Genomic DNA, 26267 nt, shown 5'->3' on the forward strand with positions numbered 1-26267 from the left:
TTTTCTTCCTCAGTTTATTTAGTTTGTCATAAATCACACAAACTGGAGAAAACTGTAATAATTTCCAAAGAAACGGCCGAGCAGAAAACATCACGACTCGTGCACTTTCTCAGGCTCTGTTCTTCTTTATGTTTTAAATTTGGTTACATTCGCATTATTCTCTTATTTCTTATGAAGCAGTTGATGCTAACATGTTAGCAAACAGCTACGTTTTAAGTTTGCAAGAAGCAACAGAAGCACAAAGATTATTCCTGCTAATCTGAGTGTGGAAACACTTAAACTTTGAGAAATATAAATGTGTTTTATTACAAAACACCTTTGCTCACGTGAAATACAGGCTGAAACTGGCTTTAAAGATTCTGAATCTGACATTTGATGTCAGCTTTCAGTACTTTTGGAGTTTTTAACACTTCTTGCCTCGGACGCATCACGTTCAGCGTTCTGCAGTAACGAACGCAGGGATTTAAAGAAACAGCTGACTTGACGACTCGATGAAGACGGTTGAAAAACAGCCAAATGACTGAATCACCTCGACTCTTTGGAGCCTGTAAACACAACTGAGTGAGAACCTGAAACCTCGTATTTATCAGAGAGAGAGAAACAAAAAGTGTTTCAGCTTTCTGCTGAACTTTGCTGTAAATGACTGAATCTCCTCAGAGTTCCTGTTTTAACTGCTGTGACCAGCAGCTGCACACACAAAGAAACAAATCCTCCTTAATTTACCCGTAACTCCCCCTGAAACGTCTCCATCAGCGTCCAGAGAGCCTCCACCCTAATGTGAAAAGCCCTTAATGAACACCTGCAGCAGAGTTTAAGGGCTTCATTTCCTCATGAATGTGAAACATTTAACAAATCCCCGAGTTTCAGTTCTTACTCAGATATTTAACAGGTTACCAGATCTGGGACAAACCCAAGGAAACATTCATGCTTCGTTTCTTTGTGGTCGTTTCGTGTCTCTCTGGTTGTTTTGTGTCTCTCTGGTTGTTTCGTGTCACTCTGGTCGTTTCGTCTGTTTGTGGTCGTTTCGTATCTCTCTGGTTGTTTCGTGTCTCTTTGTGGTCGTTTCGTGTCTCTCTGGTTGTTTCGTGTCTTTTTGTGGTCATTTCGTATCTCTCTGGTTGTTTCGTGTCTCTTTGTGGTCGTTTCGTGTCTCTCTGGTTGTTTCGTGTCTCTTTGTGGTCGTTTCGTGTCTCTCTGGTTGTTTTGTGTCTCTTTGTGGTCATTTCGTACCTCTGTGGTTGTTTCGTGTCTCTTTGTGGTCATTTCGTACCTCTCTGGTTGTTTTGTGTCTCTTTGTGGTCATTTCGTACCTCTCTGGTTGTTTCGTGTCTCTTTGTGGTCATTTCGTACCTCTCTGGTTGTTTCTGTGTCTCTCTGGTCGTTTTGTGTCTCTCTGGTGTTTCTCTCTCTGTGTTTCGTCTTTGTGGTCGTTTCGTGTCTCTCTGGTTGTTTCGTGTCTCTTTGTGGTCGTTTCGTGTACTCTGGTTGTTTCTCTCTTTGTGGTCATTTCTGCACTCTCTCTGGTTGTTTCGTCTCTCTGGTTGTTCTGCGTGTCACTCTGGTTGTTTCGTGTCTCTTTGTGGTCGTTTCATGTCTCTCTGGTTGTTTGTGTCTCTCTCTCTGGTTGTTCTTTCTGGTCGTCTCTTTGTGGTCGTTTCGTGTCTCTCTGGTTGTTTTGTCTCTTTGTGGTCATTTCGTTCTCTCTGGTTGTTTCGTGTCTCTTTGTGGTCGTTTCGTGTCTCTCTGGTTGTTTTGTGTCTCTTTGTGGTCGTTTCGTGTCTCTCTGGTTGTGTCGTGTCTCTTTGTGGTCATTTCTCTGGTGTTTCGTGTCTCTTTGTGGTCGTTTCGTGTCTCTCTGGTTGTTTCGTGTCTCTTTGTGGTCATTTCGTATCTCTCTGGTTGTTTCGTGTCTCTTTGTGGTCGTTTCGTGTCTCTCTGGTTGTTTCGTGTCTCTTTGTGGTCATTTCGTATCTCTCTGGTTGTTTTGTGTCTCTTTGTGGTCGTTTCGTGTCTCTCTGGTTGTTTCGTGTCTCTTTGTGGTCATTTCGTATCTCTCTGGTTGTTTCGTGTCTCTCTGGTTGTTTCGTGTCTCTTTGTGGTCGTTTCGTGTCTCTCTGGTTGTTTTGTGTCTCTTTGTGGTCATTTCGTGTCTCTCTGGTTGTTTCTGTCTCTCTGGTTGTTTCGTGTCTCTTTGTGGTAATTTCGTGTCTCTCTGGTTGTTTCGTGTCTCTCTGGTTGTTTTGTGTCTCTCTGGTTGTTTCGTGTCACTCTGGTCGTTTCGTCTCTTTGTGGTTGTTTCATGTCTCTTTGTGGTCGTTTCGTGTCTCTCTGGTTGTTTCGTGTCACTCTGGTTATTTCGTGTCTCTTTGTGGTCGTTTCGTGTCTCTCTGGTTGTTTTGTGTCTCTCTGGTTGTTTCGTGTCACTCTGGTCATTTCGTCTCTTTCTGGTCGTTTCGTCTCTTTGTGGTCGTTTCGTGTCTCTCTGGTTGTTTCGTGTCTCTTTGTGGTCGTTTCGTGTTTCTCTGGTTGTTTTGTGTCTCTTTGTGGTCGTTTCGTGTCACTCTGGTCGTTTCGTCTCTTTCTGGTCGTTTCGTCTCTTTCTGGTCGTTTCGTGTCTCTCTGGTTGTTTTGTGTCTCTCTGGTTGTTTCGTGTCACTGGTCGTTTCGTCTCTTTGTGGTTGTTTCGTGTCACTCTGGTTGTTTCATGTCTCTTTGTGGTCGTTTCGTGTCTCTCTGGTTGTTTCGTGTCACTCTGGTTGTTTCGTGTCTCTTTGTGGTCGTTTCGTGTCTCTCTGGTTGTTTTGTGTCTCTCTGGTTGTTTTGTGTCTCTCTGGTTGTTTCGTGTCTCTTTGTGGTCGTTTCGTCTCTTTGTGGTTGTTTCGTGTCACTCTGGTTGTTTCATGTCTCTTTGTGGTCGTTTCGTGTCTCTCTGGTTGTTTCGTGTCACTCTGGTTGTTTCGTGTCTCTTTGTGGTTCTTTCGTGTCTCTTTGTGGTCGTTTCGTGTCTCTCTGGTTGTTTCGTGTCACTCTGGTCGTTTCGTCTCTTTCTGGTCGTTTCGTCTCTTTGTGGTCGTTTCGTGTCTCTCTGGTTGTTTCGTGTCTCTTTGTGGTCGTTTCGTGTTTCTCTGGTTGTTTTGTGTCTCTTTGTGGTCGTTTCGTGTCTCTCTGGTTGTTTTGTGTCTCTCTGGTTGTTTCGTCTCTTTCTGGTCGTTTCGTCTCTTTGTGGTCGTTTCGTGTCTCTCTGGTTGTTTCGTGTCTCTTTGTGGTCGTTTCGTGTCTCTCTGGTGGTCGTTTCTGTGGTAGTCTGCCACCTTCTCCTCTCCAGCCCTGTGCTTTCTGTTGTGTTCCCCTTCCTGGTGTGTTGTGTGTGTCCCCTACTTGTCTTTGGATATGTGTGTGTGTGTGTGTGTGTGTGTGTGTGTGTGTGTGTGTATGTCACCTGTCTGGCTCCATGAACCCCACCTGCTGCTGATCACCGGCACACCTGTCTCCTATCTACTCATCAGTGTCCACAGTTTATATGCCAGGCTCTTCCACTACACCGACGCAAGATCGTACATTGTACGACCACTATGTCAAGGCTCTTCTAAGACTTACTCAGCTAAGTACCTTTTGCAAGTGTTTTTCCGTCGTGTTTTTGATCCTGTCTGTTTTTGCTCTACCTGAAGGATTATCCGGTGCTGGTGATCACCGCTCCTGTCGTTTCCTGGATTCCTGTTAGCCCGTCTGCCCGCTTCTCCAGCCAGCTTCACCTTGCCTGTCGTTATCAGTCCACATTGCCTATTCACCATCACTACTACTTCCCTGGGGTTACCAAGTTCGACACCGCTCTGCGCTGGCTTTATTACAAATAAAGTGTGTATTGGATGATAAAGACATCAAGTTATTCTGCATTTTTTTGGGTTCGAAGATCGTACACACCATAGAACGATCTGGCCAACATGAACCCAGCAGACGCCAGCCTGGAAGTAGCACCCTATCATCTAGCACTGACCAATCAAGGCATTCTTTTGGGAGAGCATGAACAGCTAATCCGGGCGCTAACTGACAGTAAACAGGCCATGATCACCCAGATCACACAGTTAAACCACCAGGTCTCCAGCCTTACCACCCAACTCTCGGCTCCGGTAACGTCACTGCCACCTACCACACCAGCTCCTGCTCTGTCATCTCCACCCCTCCGTGATTCCTATGCGTTGGACCCGAGCCCCTTCTCCAGAGAGGTTACCGGATGTCGGGGTTTCTTGTTGCAATGCTCCCTGGTCTTCTGCCAGCGTCCGGTCACATTCTCCTCTGACCAGTCCAAGGTTAATTACATCGTGGGCCTTCTACGAGGAAGAGCATTGGCTTGGGCAGAAGCTACACACGCCAGCCAGCCCTTCTCCTCGATATCCTTGGCTGATTTCCTAGAGATTTCTTTGATCATTACGACGCCTGTGGAACCGCTGGAAACCGACTGCTTCGGACCAACCAAGGGGCTCGCAGTGTGGCGAATTTTTCTATTGAGTTCCGCACACTAGTCGCCGACTCTCGTTGGAACGAGCAGGCACTGATCGGTGCCTTCAGGAGGGGCTTGAGTGAGCAATTAAAGGACGAGTTAGCAACCCGGGACGAACCCGCTGGTCTGGACGCATTAATTGCACTATGCATCAAGTTGGACAATCGCATTCATGAACGGCGCCAGGAGCGCCATAATCGGTCTTCTGGACAATCGTCATGCTACTTTCCTTCTTCCCCGAGGCCCAGCCTAGGAGACACTACTGTGGTCACGGAGATTCGGCCACCGTCACCTGTCAGTCTAGACTCTGAGCCCATGCAGATTGGCCGGGCTCACGCTGGAGGAACGGCTACGTAGACGCACGGCGAGGGAGTGTATCTATTGTGGCCTCCGGGGTCACTTCCTGGCTTCCTGTCCCGTGAGGTCTAAGAGAGTTGGCTCACCAGTTGCGGTGGGGGTTCTGGTGAGTCCAAACAAGCCTCGTCAGCCAGAGCCCTCCCGAATCCAGGTCCAGGTTACTCTTAACCTTCCAGGCTCTTCCCTTCCGCTGCTGGCCCTGGTCGACTCTGGGGCTGAGGACAACTTCCTGGACGTAGAGCTAGCTCGGCAGGCAGGCATCCTCAGAGAGACGTTGCAGTGTCCACGGAGGGTTAAGGCGCTTGATGGTCGTTCCCTAGCCCTGATAACCCATCGCACCATCCCGATTTCTCTCTGAAACTGTGGAGATAATCCTGTAAAATCCCTTAATATAATCTATTAATTTATCCATTGATTAACCCCAAAAGTTGCTCCTTAATTGAAAAATGAAGCTGATGTTATTTTCTCCCTTAAACTCTACTTCATTTGTTTATTAAGGGCTTTTCAAATTAAGGTGTTTTAAGGGGATTTGAAGGGACTAATGTAGATTTGTGTCTGAGTGAGAGTTTTCGGTGATTTAATGTCTTTTCTTGTTCTTTGTTTTTCAGGAGCGAGTGACCAAACTGTCTCCCCGAGAACACAGCGAGGAGGACCTGAGCGAGCTGTTTGAAGCCTCCATGAAGCTGTACTGAACACAGACAGACACACTGACACTTTCTGTCCCTGTGAGGACCAAACACGCTGAGAGGACGTTTTAAATAAACACTGTTCATCACTATTTGAATATAAAAGCTGTCACATGTGAACTGATCTCAGGTCTGTTGTGTGTTGAGCTGCAGTTCTTCTAACAGCCACTAGATGTCGCAGCCTGTTCAGACTCACCTGTGAAGTATTGATTCTACATTTACATACAAATATAAAATAAAATACATATTTACACGTTGGTGTGGAGCGTCAGTGCTTTAACTGCATCATGTAAGCTCTCCACTGATCCAGGACCTGCCCAAAACACAAGAAAATCAGGACCTATTGAAGGTACTTTTAATACATTATCTGCACGGTTTAAGAAAAAGACCAAATGCAACGAAATCCATCCGTTAATTTAGAACTTAACTTAATAATTAGTGGAAATTCAGGGATGCTGTTTGGTTTATTTATTTAGACATTTTTGGAGACAATCCATTAAGAATCGCTTCATATATCGTAATCTATTCATTTATCAATCAATTAACTCCACATTGGAGCTGAATCCCTGAAAAGTTAAGGTACAATTAAAGGAGAACCTGAAATATAATTCAGCAAGTTAAATTAAATGTTTACATTTTAGTGGTTTATCTGCACAGATTAAAGATTTTGTTTTCAGGTTTTGGACTTCAACAGTTGAAATAGAATCGCACTCTGTCTTCAGTAACTAAATACTTTACTAAACAAGCTGCTTTATCGTTTTTAATTGAAGTGTTAAAGATGGAATTTACTCTGCCATCTGAGCACGAAGAACAACAAAAACAAGAAGCAACCGGAGAACTTTTATCAAGTCTTTTATAAGAGGCGACTAATTTAAAAGGTACAAATATTAGAACATCAGCTGAACAGAAACCTGAATTAAAAGCAGAAAAAAATCAGCGGCTCCAAATTTTGTCTCGAGACGCTTTATAACAAAGAGATTACTATTTGTGACCAGTGAGTTTTGTTCACATCTGTTGTTTAAATCATTTTAAACCTGAAGCCTGAAAAGTTACAATGATCCTGTAATTCACAAAGAAAATCAAAGACGAGGAAAAATCTCTATAATAAAGTTAATGAAAAAATAAAAGAGGTTTGCTAATCGCTCACATAGATCACTGGATCATAGATCACCTGTCAATCAGAAAATGGGGTAATAATTAATATAAAACTGCCAACATTTGAAATTAGAAATGAGCATTTTTATGTCTTTATTATATATTTTATTTCCACTACAATGAACCATGAGACTGAAACTGTCAAATGTCTTGAAATGTTAAAATGTATTTTCACATTATTGGATGTTTTAAACATCTATGTGTTACTATAAACACTCACAATCCTACTTTGTCATTTTTACTCAAATGTGTTACTTTAAAATAAATAAACTATTGGAGATAAGTCTTTTTAGCAATTTCATTTTATTTCATTTTACAGTCAGAACTTATAAATACAAGACTAGGTAGTAAGAAACGTTTGAGCTCTTTGGCCATTAGTGAAGAATTATAGACAATGAACCCAACTACATGTTCGTTGCTTTAAACTCTCGATTTTGACAAACTCATAACCCCCCAACTGTCACTGCTGCTATGAAATACACAGTGTTTACTGAAGAGTATACTGAGCTGTTTCAGCAGTTAGTACTGCAAGAAGTGTTTCTACTAAACACTAGGGTTCCTGCTCTGAAGAAGCTCCGCCCCTCTGCTCACACAAACCAGGAAACAGTTTCTTCTTCTGCTTCACTGAGACGAGACACACTGAGAGACAGACGACAAGACTCACCTTCAGACCAAAACCACCACTTCCACTGAGAGAGGACAGCTACAGGAGGGAATACTGGGAATACTGGAGGACGACCACTTCAACCTGCAGCTGAATCCACAAACTGAACAAGAAGTTTACAAGAACAAAGACTCAAAGTGAAAGTAACTTTCAGGGACGTCACTAACGGAGGGAGTGACTGACTGTTTCCTGTCTGAGCCGTCTGCCTGCTGCGAGTTCAGCTTCACTCAGAGACTAAATGGCTTCCAGGTTAGAGGAGGATCTCTGCTGTCCTGTCTGCTGTGACATCTTTAAAGATCCTGTCATCCTGTCATGTTGCCACAGCTTCTGTAAAGTCTGTCTGCAGAGCTGGTGGACAGAGAAGGAAACTCAAGAGTGTCCACTTTGTAAGAGAAGACATTCAAAGGAATTACCTCCTAACTTGGCGTTAAAGAACCTGTGTGAGACGTTCAGAGAGGAGAGAGGTCAGAGAGCTTCAGAGGCTCTCTGCAGTCTGCACTCTGAGAAACTCAAACTCTTCTGTCTGGACCATCAGCAGCCAGTGTGTGTCGTCTGCAGAGATTCAGAAAAACACAGCGACCACAGATTCAGACCCATCGATGAAGCTGCACGACAACACAAGAAGGAACTTCAGGAAACTCTGGAGCCCTTAAAGAAGAAGTTACAGGTTTCTGAACAAGTTAAAGTGAAGTTTGGTCAAACAGCAGAACACCTGAAGGTCCAGGCCCGACACACAGAGAGGCAGATTAAGGAGCAGTTTAAGAAGCTTCACCAGTTTCTAGAGGAGGAAGAGGAGGCCAGGATGGCTGCACTGAGGGAGGAAGAGGAGCAGAAGAGTCAGATGCTGAAGGAGAAGATGGAGGCTCTGAGCAGAGAGATAGCAGCTCTTTCAGACACAGTCAGAGCCACAGAGGAGCAGCTGAGAGCTGAAGACGTCTCATTCCTGCTCAACTACAAGGCTGCAGTGGAAAGAGTCCAGCAGCGCCCCCTGCTGGAGGATCCACAGCTGCCCTCAGGAGCTCTGATAGACCAGGCCAAACACCTGGGCAACCTGACCTTCAACATCTGGAACAAGATGAAGGACATGGTCTCCTACACTCCTGTGATCCTGGACCCAAACACTGCTCATCCAAGACTCATCCTGTCTGAAGATCTGACCAATGTGAGAGAAGGAGGAGAGAGACAGCAGCTTCCTGACAATCCAGAGAGGTTTGATGATTATTACTCTGTCCTGGGCTCTGAGGGCTTCAACTCAGGGACTCACAGCTGGGAGGTCACGGTTGGAGACAGTACAGTCTGGTTACTGGGAGTGTTAGCAGAGTCTGTCCCAGGGAAGGGAGGCATTCAGTCTGGATTCTGGACAATAGAGTTATATGAAGGTGAATACTCAGCATGCTCACCATCAGCTCCACCCTCTGATCTCCGAGTGCAGAAGAAGCCTAAGAGGATCAGAGTGAATCTGGACTGGAACAGAGGAAAGCTGTCGTTCTCTGATCCTGATACTAACACACACATACACACCTTCACACACACTTTCACTGAGAGGATGTTTCCATTCATTTACACTGTGGATTATCTCCCACTGAGGGTTTTACCTGTGAAGGTCTCTGTGACTGTAGAACACCTGAACTAGATGACGATGATGACGACGAAGATGCTTTGAGGAACATGTGACTGTCGTCCTGATGATGTTGTTGGTTGTCATGGTGATGTTGTTGACGTTTACAGTATAACACCAAATAACAAGAAAACATCTGGGACAAAAAGCACTTCCTGTCATCTTTCTTCAGTAGAAGTCTCAGAGCGCAGAAACGTTTCATTGAGAGCAAATCCAAGCTGTTCAAACAAGAGACGAAGAAACGGACGAACACAGATCATCGGACTTTGCTGGGAATCCTAAAACCACCGAGTTGCTGACTCAGGTGGTGCGTCAGCAGCTGATCCAGCTGGATTATTTTAACAACTAAACTGAAAACTGAACTGAATTACGTTTGTGTTTCTTTGAGAGGCCTTTCACCGTTCAACTTTATTTACTGCTCGTTAAAGTTTAAACCAACAGCCATATCTGAACAGACAGCGAGGAACTGCACCCAGGAAGTGTTGCACATGTTCAGTTTCTACGTGTTAATCACAGCTGGATGTTACTCACCTGGTGAACTGGATCCATCAGCTGGGCTCACTGAATATTTGATGTTAAAGACTCTTTCTAGTTTCACCTTCAGAGAATTTACATTCATTTTTAATCTTTTTAAGATCTAAATTAAATGATCTTTTTATTTTTTATGTTTAGTTTTATTAATTCATAACTGAAATGCAGAATGAATCAACTTAACAGCTATATAAACAATTCTCAATGTATTAAGTGACTGTAGGAAGTAGATTAAGTAAAAGTCTGTCATTTATATCTTTTATTCTCTTACATGTGTTATCTTGTGTGTCGACTTGAGCAATATGGTTGAAATCATTCATCATCACAATATTAATATAAATATTTTATCGATAGTCTGCCACAATATGGCGACAGGATACAAAAGCAGCTCAGAATGAGTCATTTGGACAACAGAAATCTGTAGAACAACGAGATTATTAGATTAAATGGTTGAATGACGTAGCTACAGTAAACCTACCGCTTACATCGCTAAAGGTTTAATAATTATAAGTTCCTTTCCTGTTATCTACTGTTGTTTTTATGACCGATCTGCTCAGTTATTATTAAACCTGTTTAACAGAGTTATGATGTGCTCCATTTTAATCAAAGAGACAGAAAGACGTTCTCTTCCCAGGAGTCGTGACTCTCTGCCCGGATCCTCCTGTTTTAGTTTCTCATAAAGAACCTCATCCGTATCTTTACCCAACGTATTCGAGGACAGTCGAGGTAATTATGTTTTCGTGTCTTTAATCAGAGGTTTCCTTGTGTAATGGCGCCCTCATGTGGGTAAAAGCGTAACAGCACAATAATTCATAACCAATCAGAGACTATCAATGATTTATGTGTTTTGATTGTGGACCAATAGGGAACGACCCGCCAGGAGGAGCATGTTTTTAAAATGTAAGTGAATGCACAACTGAGCCTGTTCAGTTGCTTCATGAACCAACTCGGTTTCCGTGTACTTTGTTTTGATATTACAGTAAAATCTATATTGCGTTGGACTCTATTCGACTCAAGAGTTTTACTGAAGAAGAATTAAACAGAGTGCGAGAGGATGATTTTAAACAGGCTAACGTTGCTCACCTATAAGCTGTCATGCTAACTGAACCTTCAGTCTGTTCAGGCTCAGAGACGCTTTCATGTCCCAACAGCATCTGGACTCATTCCTGTTTCCAGGTTTCACTTCACCTCCATCAAAGTGTGAGTGTGTTCTGCTGCTGTGAAGCTGAATTGTGTCTTTTTTAATGGAAGTTTTGTGTTCTTAAAGGTGCAGTGTGCGATTCTGGAGAAATCCAACACCACGACAAATACCACGATACAGAGCGAACAACGACACAGCAAGTACTGTAACTAACGTTAGCTAGGTTGTGGGTTAGCTTAGCTAGGTTGGGGGTTAGCTAAGCTAGGTTGTGGGTTAGCTTAGCTAGGTTGTGGGTTAGCTTAGCTAGGTTGCGGGTTAGCTTAGCTAGGTTGGGGGTTATCTTAGCTAGGTTGTGGGTTAGCTTAGCTAGGTTGTGGGTTAGCAAACTGTCGCTACAGGAGATTTTCGCTGAATTAGACGAAAAGACACCGTTAAGTATGTAAATGAGTCTACTCACTGTAATAGTTAAACTAAAAAGATTAGTATGAAGTCATGTTTGTATAAAACCTTTATTCTATTAAAACAACTGAAATAATAATAATAAAAATAATAATAATAATAATAATCACTGGTTGAAGTGCAGCAGTATTCATCCAATCAGAGAGCTCACAGGAAATACACCTTCACAATAAAGTTTGTTTGTCCCGAAGAGACAAAACGACAAAATGTGTTGAATTTAACTTAAAATGTGAAAGTTGTGTGTGTCTGCGTGTGTTTTTGTGTTTGTGTTTGTGTGTTCAGCCTGTTTGTGTGTGCGTGTATGTGTGTGTTTGTGTTTGTGTGTGTGCGTGTGCGTGTGTGTGTGTGTGTTTGTGTGTTCAGCCTGTTTGTGTGTGTGTATGTGTGTGTTTTTGTGTGTGCATGTGTGTTTGTGTGTGTGTGTTTGTGTGTGTGTGTGTGTGTGTGTGTGTTCGTGTGTGAAGGCCGTCCTGGAGTCTCTGGCCAAGAATGGAGTCAAGTACAAAGTCTACGACAATGTCCGGGTGGAGCCCACCGACACCAGGTGAGACACTAAACTGTCGCAGGTAATCCTGCTCTCTGATTGGCTGTCAGGTGTAGAGACAATAACAGTGTCCACGTAGAGACGATAACGGCGTCATTTTGTCCTTTAATTTCTTACATCAGGACACAAGAGTGTATTTGAGTTGTGTTTTTACCTGGTGTTCATTACGTTATGGGGACACAAGTATATACAGACTGTCACTATAGTGCGCATGCGCCAGCCCGCATGCTGCCTGTTGCTGTAGCTCCGTCTCGTCGTCTTACTTTTTCCAACTTTTAACTTTACTTTTTTCTTCCAAACTTGAGTAACTTGTGTGTAAGTGTAATTTAAACTACGCTCTTTGCGAAAATGAGGGTAGAAAGTGTTTTTGTACTTTTTTTCGCCGTGGAATTTCTTCTTCTGCTACTCGGTCGGGCACCGCTGCAGATCAGCTGTTTGGCCGCATTGTTTACACCAGGGAACAGCTGATCGCGCTGAAGCCGGGCAGCATGGCGCCCAGGACAACCGATGTCCCCGCTGAGATCTGGAGGAGGACACACCGAGGATGCAGAGGTGGAACAGGCGGCGAGGAAGAGAGAGGGGTGCAGACAAAAGAGACTTAAGAATAAGAGATTTAAGCCGTGTCTGCCTTCTCTCTCGCCATGGGCAACGTGAGATCGCTGGCGAATAAAATGGACGAGCTAACGGCGTTAGCCCGGAGTCAGACGGAGTTCCGTGAGTGTAGTTTGATGTGCTTCTCAGAGACATGGCTACACCAGGATATCCCGGACCATAACGTTTCCATCGACGGCTTTCAGACTGTTCGGGCCGACAGGGATCACACCGGGAGCGGTAAGCGGAAAGGCGGCGGGCTTGCTGTTCTGGTCAACAACAGATGGTGTAACCCTGGTCACGTTACTATCAAGCAGAGTATCTGTAGCCCGGACATTGAACTGTTGGCTGTGGGACTCCGGCCATATTATCTGCCACGTGAATTTTCACATGCCATTGTTGTGGCTGTTTACATCCCCCCCTCTGCTAACCCGGCATCGGCGTGCAACGCCATTCACACCGCCATAGCACATCTACAGACTCAACACCCGAGTGCACTCATTTTAATCTCGGGTGACTTCAACCATGTCAGTGTTTCAACAACACTGACTAATTTCACCCAGTATGTGAGCTGTCCTACTAGGGAGGAGAGGACACTGGACCTGCTGTATGCTAACGTTAAGGACGCATACAGCTCTTCCCCCCTCCCCCCTCTGGGTAGGTCAGACCACAACCTGGTTCACCTTAAACCCTGCTATGTGCCTCTGGTTAAAAGGCAGCCTGCGACCACAAGGACAGTGAGGAGATGGTCAGGGGAGGCCTATGAGACACTGCAGGAATGTTTTCAGGTGACAAACTGGGATGCACTCTGTGAGCCTCATGGAGAGGACATTGACGGGCTCACTGAGTGCATCACTGGCTACATTAACTTCTGTGTGGACTGCAATGTCCCAACCAAGACGGTCCATTGTTACCCAAATAACAAACCGTGGGTAACAAAAGACATCAAGGACATTCTGAATGCCAAGAGGAGGGCCTTTACTGATGGTAATAGGGAGGAGGTGAGAGCAATCCAGGCCGACCTGAAGGTGAAGATCAGGGAGGCCAAGGAGAAGTACAGGAGGAAGCTGGAGCGGAAACTCCAGCAGAATAACATGAGAGAGGTCTGGAGCGGCATGAAGACCATCACTGGCTTCAGACCGACTGGCAGCAGAGGAGTTGAAGGCAGCTTGGACAGGGCCAACGAACTGAATCTGTTCTTTAACAGATTCGACACACCGGCTCCTGCTCATCCCCCCTCTAACTCAGCTGCTGTCGGCCCTCAATCTCCTCTGAGTACTCTGCTCCCCCCTCCCCGTCAGGCTAACGGCCCTCTCCAGACCGACGACTCCCCCCCTCCCCCACCTGTAACTTCTGCTGTGTGCCTGACTGCTGACCAGGTGAGAGGACAGCTGATGAGGCTCCACTCGAACAAGGCTGCAGGCCCCGATGGCGTTAGCCCCGGGGTGCTAAAAGCTGGAACAGCTGGAACAGCTGCGGCCCATCGTCAGACCCCTCCTGGACCCCCTTCAGTTTGCCTACCAGCCCCGGCTGGGAGTTGAGGACGCCATCATCTACCTGCTTAACCGCATCCACACCCACCTGGACAGGCCGGCAAGCACGGTGAGGATCATGTTTTTTGACTTCTCCAGTGTTTTCAACACCATCCGGCCTGCCCTGCTGGGAGAGAAGCTGGCAGCGATGCAGGTGGACGCCCCCCTTGTGTCCTGGATTGTGGACTACCTGACTGGCAGACCACAGCATGTGCGGCTGCAGCACTGTGTGTCGGACAGCGTGGTCAGCAACACTGGGGCCCCTCAGGGGACTGTCCTCTCTCCCTTCCTCTTCACCATCTACACCACGGACTTCAGCCACCACACAGAGTCCTGCCACCTTCAGAAGTTCTCTGATGACTCTGCTGTGGTGGGATGTATCAGCGGTGGTGATGAGACGGAGTACAGGGCTGTGGTGGGTAACTTTGTTTCATGGTGCGAGCAGAACCATCTGCAGCTCAATGCGACAAAGTCAAAGGAGCTGATTGTGGATCTACGGAGGGCAAGGCACCAGTGACCCCGGTTTCCATCCAGGGGTCAGTGTGGACATTGTGGAGGACTACAAGTACCTGGGAGTATACTTAGATAACAAACTGGACTGGACCAAGAACACTCAGGCTGTTTACAGGAAGGGCCAGAGCCGCCTCTATTTTCTGAGGAGGCTGAGGTCCTTCAACATCTGCCGGACAATGCTGAAGATGTTCTATGAGTCTGTGGTGGCCAGTGCTATCCTGTATGCTGTTGCATGCTGGGGCAGCAGGTTGAAGGTAGCGGACGCCAACAGAATCAACAAACTGATCCGTAAGGCCAGTAACATTGTGGGGGTGGAGCTGGACTCTCTGGCGGTGGTGTCAGAGAGGAGGATGCTGGCCAAACTACACGCCATCTTGGACAGTGTCTCCCACCCGCTCCATGACGTGCTGGTCAAACAAAGGAGCACCTTCAGCGGAAGACTCATCCCACCAAAGAGCACCACAGAGCGCCACAGGAAGTCATTCCTGCCTGTGGCCATCAAACTATTTAACTCCTCCTCTAAGGATTAGTCTGTTTGACCCTAGGTCACTAAACTGGTCATTGAGCATTACATCTCCGCCATAATTAATAATAATTGTGCAATATTCTGTTTACTACTCAAGTGCAATATTAGTTTTTCCTTGTTAGTTTTTCTTATTTATTGTTACGGATATACCTCAATTACTCTCGACAGTACATGCACCTCCGCTTTTACTATTATTTATTACATAATTAGTGACATTGTATTTTGTACTGTACTTCACCATCTACCAGTAAACCCACTTGGTACTCGACACTTAGTTTATCTTATACTTTACCAACATGTTACTTAATTTATTTATTTCTGACCTGTTTATAGTGTATAATATCGTTTTCTCCTGTGTGCACTGACGTAAAGGCGAGCTACTGTAACAAAGAGTTTCCCTACGGGGATCAATAAAGTATTTCTGATTCTGATTCTGATATACTTGTGTCCCCATAATGTAATGAACACCAGGTAAAGAGTGTATTTGAGTCTTTACGTGTTTTTACCTGTTGTTCTTACATTATGAGGACACCTGTTTCCACACTTCACTGTGAGGACTCACTGGTCCCTACAATAAAAGTCAACAATAACGGACTCCCACAATGGAGTCACTTTGTCCGTTATTATTACATCAGGAAACAGTTTGTTGTGATTCTTTGAATCTGGTATTTACACATTGTGGGGGAAATATGAACATTGAACACAAAATGACTTTTTCAGAGACACAACAAATAGATGTTTATGTTTGAAAGAAGAAGAAAATAAACAGTAAATAGACAATTATTATTGTGGATGAGGTAAAATATAGTAAAGCTTTCAGTTCATGTTGAGATTGTTTTATAGTTTAACTGCAAGTAGATGATATTTACACTGTAAATGCAATGTTGAATTTCAGTCAATACAGAGTCCTCACAAGTACGTTAATACCAACTTCTGTGTGTGTGTGTGTGTGTTATAGTTTTAAAGAAGCCATCGCGTTTGCTAAAAACAACTTGTTCGACGTGTTCGTGGCGGTGGGCGGGGGCTCTGTGATTGACACCTGTAAAGCAGCCAATTTGTACGCGTGTCACCCCGACGCCGACTTCCTGGACTTCGTCAATGCGCCGATCGGCAAAGGGAAGCCGATCACCGGAGCTCTGATGCCGCTCATCGCAGGTAACAGGAAACACTCTGGTTACCACAGCAACCACTGAGGTTAAAGCTGATAGGAGGTTAGCTGAGGGCAGGAGGCGGTGTGATTGACAGCTGATAGTTTAATGTTAGGTAACAGGTTTTAAAATAAAAAATGTTTATAGACAAATAATAAACAGATTAATGTGGAATTAATGAAAGTTCATGATCTTTAATGAATAATTAAAAACTACTCAAGCTGTTGATCAATGATTTATCTGATCCTTATGAATAAATAACCAGTCCACATCTGTCGTTTCCGTTTTTTTCCTTCTTTACCTATATTTTCATTTAAATTTATATTATATATTATATTTTTTTAATATTTGTGATTAAATTGAATTTAATAAATTTTATGAATAAATTGTTTTGATTTTGATGATTTTTTTTCTTCTCTACCTCCTCCCATCCTTCTTTCCAAATATAAAGATTTTATCAAACTATAAACTGTCTGAAGGTAACCTGAGCAGTTTTGGTGGTCGACAGATCTTTGGTCTGACAGAGTTCACAAAAAGTGTGTTTTTAAAAGGGAAGAGTGGATGCTAACAGGAGATGTGTGAGGACAATATTTTAAATAAAATGTATACATTTTATTTTTGTCAGTCCATCAGGGATCATGTTTTCTGTCTTCTGATTGTCTCTAAGATGTTTGCTGCTGTTCAGATCAGTTTACAGTCAACAAGCTCCTGAATCTGAATCTGAGAGAAAACACGAGAGACATTAAAAACTACTCAAACTGTTGATAATTTTATACTTGTGTTTGAACGTTGACTCGTTGACTAGTTGTGTTCTGTGCTGTCGAGCATCCGTGACCTCTGACTCCTGCAGAGTGAACCTTTCACCTACAGACAGTATCAGGCTGAGGCCTCAGAGCGTCTCAGTGTTAACTTTACCTTTAACGCACTAACACATTGTTCTGTTTTTATGTTTTTATGAGACACTGAAGTCTGAAGACATGAAGGACAGAGATCGAGGGACAACACTGTGAAATGTCTCCATAGAAACCAGTCACTTAGTCCAGTTGGTGATAAGGGACAAAATATTTTACAAATCATTGCCTCAAAGTTATGATTTTACTCTTAAAATACCTAATTCCTTCTGCCTGTTAATGTAACTATTTTTATTATTATTAACAACGAAGCCACCTGATATTTAAGTTTGGACCTTTTTGTTTTAAAACCACAAGCTCTAATAGATATCTTGGTTTTGTTTTTTGAGTTTCACAGAGGGGATTAAAGATGTCTGTGATGAATAAAATAAAAAGTCTGATCTCAGTTTCTAAACATATTCGAAAGTTTCTAATTCCATGCTTTTTAAAAAACTTTTTATTTTATTTTACTTCATTTCATTTTTTCATTTTATTTTTATTTTGTTAGTTTAATTTTTACAGATTCTTTTTTAATTAAATGTGTTATTACATTTTATTTTTGTTTTTGAATTATTTTATTATTACATAATTATTTTAGTTAGAATTTTTCAGTTATTTCAGTTTCACAAAGTTTTTTTTAGATTTTATGATTTAAGAGAGTCGTTTGTAATTAGTTATTTTCCTGAAGTGAATAAATCTACAGTAGACGGGACTGTTAAAGAAGAAGTGATGTTATCTGACAGCCAGCTGATAACTCACAGAATAATAACATGTTTTATTTCCTTCAGTCATACACCGCTCTGCCCTACAACCAGAGGAGCCCCTGCCCCCCCAACCCCATCAACCGTCCCGCCTACCAAGGTAGCAACCCCATCAGTGACGTCTGGTCCCGCCACGCCCTCAACGTGGTCGCCAAGTACATGAAACGGTAATAAAGTTTAACTGGAGGTAAATCTGAACCGTTAAACAGAAGAACCACAGAGGACTCGAACAGGTTCCCTGAGGAACTACGCCACCGATTTTAACTAAACCAGATCTGCAGTTCTCATTTAAAGGGTGATCACTGTGGGTTTCAGAGTTTATTCCATTTGTTTGTTTTTGTGTTTTAACCGTCTGAGGTTGTTGGGAGAGTTTATGTTTTTACAGACTGCAGCAGGCAGTTGGTTTATGAAATTAATCCAGGTCAGGGTCCTGAAGAATTTTAGATTTGAGAAATACTTTTAATACACAAGAAACGAAAACACAGAAAATAACAAGATTGGTAGGTGTTTCTTTTTATTTTAATATTATTATTATTATTAAAACAAATAACCCTGTACACTGCAGGATTAAATTACAAGATATAATTTAAATAAAATTTTATTTATATAGCGCCACTTCATAACAAAAGTTATCTCATTGTACTTTTCCTATAGAGCAGGTCTAGACCGAACTCTTTATAGTATTATTTACAGAGACCCATCAAATCCCACCATGAGCAAGCACTTGGCGACAGTGGCAAGGAAAAACTTCCTTTTAAGAGGCAGAAACCTCGAGCAGAACCAGACTCAATGGTGGGCGGCCATGTTAGGTTTTGAGAGAGAGAGACAGAAGGGGAGTGGGGGAGGGGGAACCACAATGCAAATACCTAGATTTTTAAAATAGTAGTAATGTAATGGTAGTGGTAATATTTATAAGTTAATAATAATAGGAATGATAGTCATAGGAATAATAATAACAATAATAGTAACAGAGCCAATAACAACAACTGTAGTAGAAGTTGTCGAGCAGGAACACGGGGCAGCAGGTGGCCCACAACCACAGATCCAGACTCTGCAGCTCCGGAGGCAGAAATACCTGCTGAAAGTGACAGAAGGAGAGAGGAGAGAGACGAGAAAGCACAGAACTACGGGAGAGAGAAGATGTCGAGTTAGTAACATGCAGTAATGGGATAAAAATGCATACAGATGGAGAGGGAGAGGAGGAGAGAGGAAAGAGGTGCATCATGGGAAGTCTCCCAGCAGTCTAGGCCTATAGCAGCATAACTAAGGGATGGTTCAGGACTCACCTGAGCCAGCCCTAACTATAAGCTTTATCAAAGAGGAAAGTCTTAAGCCTACTCTTAGATGTGGAGACAGTGTCTGCCTTCCGAACTCAAACTGGGACCTGGTTTCACAGGAGAGGAGCTTGATAAAATAAAAATCAAATCAAATTAACTGAAATTAAAACAATCAAAGATTAAATAAAGACTAATGTTAAATTTTTAGAAAAAACTAACAAAACTAACAAAACTAACATTACGTGAAACTTAGTTAAATAAAAAACTAGCAAAAAAATAACAAATAAAATAAAAAATAACATGAAAAATAAAATAAGTCAGAATCGGTCAGTTTGATCACCTGTAAATCAAACTTCCTGGTATGCAAGAACTTTGTAGCAAATTTTAAGATTATGAAACAGAAAACCTTTCACATCATGATCAGGATTCTTATTAACAGGATGGCTGCTGGATTTATTAACTAATTGATTGTTTGTTTACAGAGCCGTGCGGGACCCTGAGGATCTGGAGGCTCAGTCCAGCATGCACCTGGCCAGTGTGTTCGCCGGCATCGGCTTCGGAAACGCCAGAGTTCATCTTTGGTAAAAATTAAACTCTGCTGCCACGAACCACCAACTTTTTATGTTATTTAGTAAATTTTAAGGTTTCTCCGAAACTGTAGAAATAATACGTTAAAAACATCTTACATATAATAATCCATGAATTTATTAATTAAAGGTAATTGGCTAATGTTATATGGTTCAGGGTTTAAGGGCTTTTCAAGTGCTTAAGAAACCCTTAAAAATGCCCTGAAACTATGCAGATAATCCATTCAAATTACCCTAATATATTAAAATCCATTAATTTTAATTAGTTAACCCCATACCTGCCAACATTTAGGTATCAAAATACCGGAATTTTTTTGAGGGGGGGGGGGCTTGTTGCCGTGACAGATGGGTTGAAATTGTATGTAGTGTGTAGATTGTGTTTCATAGACGATCTGGCAACTTGGGTGATGTCAGACAAACATCCAAAACTTAGATTCGTTTATTCATAATAAAGTTTGAGGGCCATGCAAATTACGGGAGTTTCGTGGGAGAAACAAGAAAACAGGAGGGCACCAGGAGATGGCGAAACGGGAGTGTTGGCAGGTATGGTTAACCCCTTAACCCCAATAGAAACACCTGAATTACATCATTATTACTTGATAAATTAATTAAATGTCAGAAAAATGAAGGGATTTATTTTCAGTGTAGGCTAAATAAAAATGTTTTGTTGTGACGTTTCTGTCTGTAGTCATGGGATGTCGTATCCGATCGCTGGTAATGTGAAGACTCATTCAGCAAAGGGTTACAGTGTGGAGCACGCTCTGGTGGTGAGTGATGAGCAGAAACAACACAGCTGCCTGAACATTACATCATAACAGTTTTTTAACCTTTTCATAAACATGAGTGTAAAACAGTCGATGTGTTGTTATGGTTTCCAGATATTAGCCAAAATCTAATTCTAATCAGAATTAGTGTTCAAACCAAACAGTTTTTTAACCTTTTCATAAACATGAGTGTAAAACGTTGATGTGTTTCCAGATATTAGCCAAAATCTAATTCAGAACACACACTAATCAGAATTAGTGTTCAAACCAAACTGAATCAGAAATATTGCAGTGCTGGAAATAAGAAATCACTTATTGAGGTGAATTGCAAACAAAAAGTATTTCTGATTCTGATAGTTAATCTAAAGGGTTTTTTTCTAGACAAAACTTGTTTTGTCCAGGTGTATTAATGTTGAGATTTGAGAAACTATTTTGATGCACAGCACATGAAAAAACAGAAAATACTAAAGTTATTAATATTAATATTTAATATTGTAAAACATCAAAGAACTGTGATTAGAAAGATTTGGCGTCATGAACAGGATCACTGGACACACAGGTCAAAAAGAAAACTCCTAAATAAAGACACGACATCCAGCAGCTTATTAACAGGATGTTTGTTTGCAGAATGACTGATTGTGATGCAGAATCTTTACAGTGAAGTCAAGTTTATTAACGCTAAAGCTTTAAAATGAAACAGCTTGGTCATAAATATCGATAAACGTTGTGTGTGTGCTTGTATTGCTCTGTTTCTGAGAACCAATTTAAGTTTTAAACAATCATTGTGAGGACATTTCTGCATTGTGAGGACATTTTGGTCTAAGGTTCAGATTTGGTTTTAAGGTTCAGGTTAGAATCAGGTTTAAGTTGGGGTTAGTGTTGGGGTTAGGGGTTAGGCATTTAGTTGTGATGGTTTTGGGGTTAGGGAATGCATTTTGTCAATGTTGTTTCAATGAGGGTCCTCACAAGTGTTGAAAGACAAACGTGTGTGTGTCCTCAGCCTCATGGTCTCTCAGTGGTCCTCACGTCTCCGGCCGTCTTCAACTTCACAGCCCGATGTGTCCAGAGCGCCACCTGGAGGCTGCAGAGATCCTCGGTACCTGTTCACCTGTACAGTACTGGATAATACAGTATAATACAACACAATGTGATACAAATACTGTAATAAATAATAATAACAATATAATGCAATACATCACAATGGCCACAGCCAAAGAAAATGCTATGTGGGTATGGTTATAGCTGTAGCTACTGACGAGGCTAATGGCTATTGCTATGGCTCTAACATTAGCTGTGGCTGGCTACTCTTTACAGCACCGAAATATTTACATTGGCCCAGACTGCATTGTAAAGTCAAAACTTCAGCAGGACTTGAACCTGGTTCTTCTATCAGATATGACAGATGTGTCACCAGTTACTGTACAACCAACACCACCAGGTCGCTTTACACCGTCATGCAGGTTAGTTACTGTTACATTAAAAACACAGCAATAGCTACAACCATAGCCTAATCACAGCTACTGCAACGTCTCTTAATATTAGCCTCAGCTAGTTAGCTTAGCATTAGCTGCACTGATAGAGACTTAATTTACCTGCAACCACCATCTCATCACAACATTATGATGTTAATACCAATTTACAAGCATATGATTCTCAAGCGACAGTGACAAACAGCTAATGTCATTAAGTACCAAAAAACCTTTACCTGACACACACCTGTGCTGCATTCAGGTGCAGACATTCGGCAGGTGAAGAGGGAGGATGCGGGTGCTGTTCTGGCCGACACGCTGCGTCAGTTCCTGTTTGACCTGCAGGTGGAGGACGGACTGGGAGCTGTGGGATACAGTAAAGACGACATCCCAGCTCTGGTGAAAGGAACCATCCCTCAGGTCTGTTTAACTTTGCTCACCTTCAGAACAACCTGAAAGTTCAAATTCATGTTCAAAATGTTCATTTCACATCATCAGTTTCCTGACGTCATGTGTTGGGGGTTAATTAATGGATAAATGAATGGAATTATAATATATTAAGGTGTCTTTAATTGATATTATAAAACACATTAAAATAACAAAACACCAAATAGCACCCTGCGTTTTGACCATTGAAAAATTAAGGCCTATTTAAGGTATTTTAAAACATTATCTGCACGGTTTAAGGGCTTTTTAAGGGGTATTCAAAAAAACCTTAAAATTCACCAAAACATATGAAATCCACTCCTTAGTTTATACCTCAAGAAGGCCTTAATCTTTCTATTTAAGGTGTAAATTAATATGTTAATTAATGGATATATTAATCTATTCTAATATCAACTCAGTTTAAAGCTCTTAAAATATCAAACACCAAATATGATCCTTGTATTTTTACCTTCTTTAAAAAACGCCTATTTAAAGTATTTATAATAGATTATCTGCACAGTTTAAGGGATACATTCATATATAACTGAGCAGGTCCCTAAAGGTGAAAATTGAGGGTGCTATATAGTGTTTGCTATTTTAAAGTGTACCTCTTTGAAACTGTGGAGATAATCCTGTAAAATCCCTTAATATAATCTATTAATTTATCAATTGATTAACCCCAAAAGTTGCTCCTTAATTGAAAAATTAAGCTGATGTTATTTTCTCCCTTAAACTCTACTTCATTTGTTTATTAAGGGCTTTTCAAATTAAGGTGTTTTAAGGGGATTTGAAGGGACTGATGTAGATTTGCGTCTGAGTGAGAGTTTTCGGTGATTTAATGTCTTTTCTTGTTCTTTGTTTTTCAGGAGCGAGTGACCAAACTGTCTCCCCGAGAACACAGCGAGGAGGACCTGAGCGAGCTGTTTGAAGCCTCCATGAAGCTGTACTGAACACAGACAGACACACTGACACTTTCTGTCCCTGTGAGGACCAAACACGCTGAGAGGACGTTTTAAATAAACACTGTTCATCACTATTTGAATATAAAAGCTGTCAGATGTGAACTGATCTCAGGTCTGTTGTGTGTTGAGCTGCAGTTCTTCTAACAGCCACTAGATGTTGCTGCCTGTTCAGACTCACCTGTGAAGTATTGATTCTACATTTACATACAATATAAAATAAAATACATATTTACACGTTGGTGTGGAGCGTCAGTGCTTTAACTGCATCATGTAAGCTCTCCACTGATCCAGGACCTGCCCAAAACACAAGAAAATCAGGACCTATTGAAGGTACTTTTAATACATTATCTGCACGGTTTAAGAAAAAGACCAAATGCAACGAAATCCATCCGTTAATTTAGAACTTAACTTAATAATTAGTGGAAATTCAGGGATGCTGTTTGGTTTATTTATTTAGACAGTTTTGGAGACAATCCATTAAGAATCCCTTCATATATCATAATCTATTCATTTATCAATCAATTAACTCCACATTGGAGCTGAATCCCTGAAAAGTTAAGGTACAATTAAAGGAGAACCTGAAATATAATTCAGCAAGTTAAATTAAATGTTTACATTTTAGTGGTTTATCTGCACAGATTAAAGATTTTGTTTTCAGGTTTTGGACTTCAACAGTTGAAATAGAATCGCACTCTGTCTTCAGTAACTAAATACTTTACTAAACAAGCTGCTTTATCGTTTTTTAATTGAAGTGTTAAAGATGGAATTTACTCTGCCATCTGAGCACGAAGAACAACAAAAACAAGAAGCAACCGGAGAACTTTTATCAAGTCTTTTATAAGAGGCGACTAATTTAAAAGGTACAAATATTAGAACATCAGCTGAACAGAAACCTGAATTAAAAGCAGAAAAAAATCAGCGGCTCCAAATTTTGTCTCGAGACGCTTTATAACAAAGAGATTACTATTTGTGACCAGTGAGTTTTGTTCACATCTGTTGTTTAAATCATTTTTAGAGGCCTGAAAAGTTACAATGTTCCTGTAATTCACAAAGAAAATCAAAGACGAGGAAAAATCTCTATAATAAAGTTAATGAAAAAATAAATGAGGTTTGCTAATCATTCACATAGATCACTGGATCATAGATCACCTGTCAATCAGAAAATGGGGTAATAATTAATATAAAACTGCCAACATTTGAAATTAGAAATGAGCATTTTTATGTCTTTATTATATATTTTATTTCCACTACAATGAACCCCGAGACTGAAACTGTCAAATGTCTTGAAATGTTAAAATGTATTTTCACATTATTGGATGTTTTAAACATCTATGTGTTACTATAAACACTCACAATCCTACTTTGTCATTTTTACTCAAATGTGTTACTTTAAAATAAATAAACTATTGGAGATAAGTCTTTTTAGCAATTTCATTTTATTTCATTTTACAGTCAGAACTTATAAATACAAGACTAGGTAGTAAGAAACGTTTGAGCTCTTTGGCCATTAGTGAAGAATTATAGACAATGAACCCAACTACATGTTCGTTGCTTTAAACTCTCTATTTTGACAAACTCATAACCCCCCAACTGTCACTGCTGCTATGAAATACACAGTGTTTACTGAAGAGTATACTGAGCTGTTTCAGCAGTTAGTACTGCAGGAAGTGATGCAGTGTTTCTACTAACAAACACTAGGTAGAAAAACAAGAGCGTGTCCAGTCCTGCTCTGAAGAAGCTCCGCCCCTCTGCTCACACAAACCAGGAAACAGTTTCTTCTTCTGCTTCACTGAGACGAGACACACTGAGAGACAGACAACAAGACTCACCTTCAGACCAAAACCACCACTTCCACTGAGAGAGGACAGCTACAGGAGGGAATACTGGGAATACTGGGAATACTGGAGGACGACCACTTCAACCTGCAGCTGAATCCACAAACTGAACAAGAGTTTTACAAGAACAAAGACTCAAAGTGAAAGTAACTTTCAGGGACGTCACTAACGGAGGGAGTGACTGACTGTTTCCTGTCTGAGCCGTCTGCCTGCTGCGAGTTCAGCTTCACTCGGAGACTAAATGGCTTCCAGGATAGAGGAGGATTTCTGCTGTCCTGTCTGCCATGACATCTTTAAAGATCCTGTCATCCTGTCATGTTGCCACAGCTTCTGTAAAGTCTGTCTGCAGAGCTGGTGGACAGAGAAGGAAACTCAAGAGTGTCCACTTTGTAAGAGAAGACATTCAAAGGACAGACTACATCCTAACTTAGCGTTAAAGAACCTGTGTGAGACGTTCAGAGAGGAGAGAGGTCAGAGAGCTTCAGAGGCTCTCTGCAGTCTGCACTCTGAGAAACTCAAACTCTTCTGTCTGGACCATCAGCAGCCAGTGTGTCACATCTGCAGAGATTCAGAAAAACACAGCGACCACAGATTCAGACCCATCGATGAAGCTGCACGACAACACAAGAAGGAACTTCAGGAAACTCTGGAGCCCTTAAAGAAGAAGTTACAGGTTTCTGAACAAGTTAAAGTGAAGTTTGGTCAAACAGCAGAACACCTGAAGGTCCAGGCCCGACACACAGAGAGGCAGATTAAGGAGCAGTTTAAGAAGCTTCACCAGTTTCTAGAAGAGGAAGAGGAGGCCAGGATGGCTGCACTGAGGAGGAAGAGGAGCAGAAGAGTCAGATGCTGAAGGAGAAGATGGAGGCTCTGAGCAGAGAGATAGCAGCTCTTTCAGACACAGTCAGAGCCACAGAGGAGCAGCTGAGAGCTGAAGACGTCTCATTCCTGCTCAACTACAAGGCTGCAGGGGGAAAGAGTCCAGCAGCGCCCCTGCTGGAAGATCCACAGCTGCCCTCAGGAGCTCTGATAGACCAGGCCAAACACCTGGGCAACCTGACCTTCAACATCTGGAACAAGATGAAGGACATGGTCTCCTACACTCCTTTGATCCTGGACCCAAACACTGCTCATCCAAACCTCATCCTGTCTGAAGATCTGACCAGTGTGAGAGAAGGACGAGAGAGTCAGCAGCTTCCTGACAATCCAGAGAGGTTTGATGATTACTGCTCTGTCCTGGGCTCTGAGGGCTTCAACTCAGGGACTCACAGCTGGGAGGTCGAGGTTGGAGACAGTACAGTCTGGAGACTGGGAGTGTTAGCAGAGTCTGTCC

General features: G+C 42.2%; 1 protein-coding gene and 2 pseudogenes across 1 annotated transcript; all 3 read left to right on the plus strand.

The window, feature by feature from the left end:
- The first annotated feature begins 7266 nt into the window (after positions 1 to 7266).
- Positions 7267 to 10510, plus strand: LOC122886856 (nuclear factor 7, brain-like). The gene has a single exon (XM_044219623.1). It carries the CDS (start codon positions 7599 to 7601, stop codon positions 8991 to 8993), a length of 1395 nt encoding a protein of 464 aa, XP_044075558.1. The 5' UTR covers positions 7267 to 7598; the 3' UTR covers positions 8994 to 10510.
- Positions 10279 to 23333, plus strand: LOC122886667 (annotated as a pseudogene).
- A 1570-nt stretch (positions 23334 to 24903) lies between these two features.
- Positions 24904 to 26267, plus strand: part of LOC122886855 — a 2106-nt pseudogene continuing 742 nt past the window's right edge.

This window comes from Siniperca chuatsi, linkage group LG13 (assembly GCF_020085105.1).
Source record: "Siniperca chuatsi isolate FFG_IHB_CAS linkage group LG13, ASM2008510v1, whole genome shotgun sequence".
Classification (NCBI taxonomy): domain Eukaryota; kingdom Metazoa; phylum Chordata; class Actinopteri; order Centrarchiformes; family Sinipercidae; genus Siniperca; species Siniperca chuatsi.

Excerpts from the sequence above, each read along its gene's own strand:
- LOC122886856 (XM_044219623.1), top strand. The coding sequence starts at position 7,599 with ATGGCTTCCAGGTTAGAGGAGGATCTCTGCTGTCCTGTCTGCTGTGAC.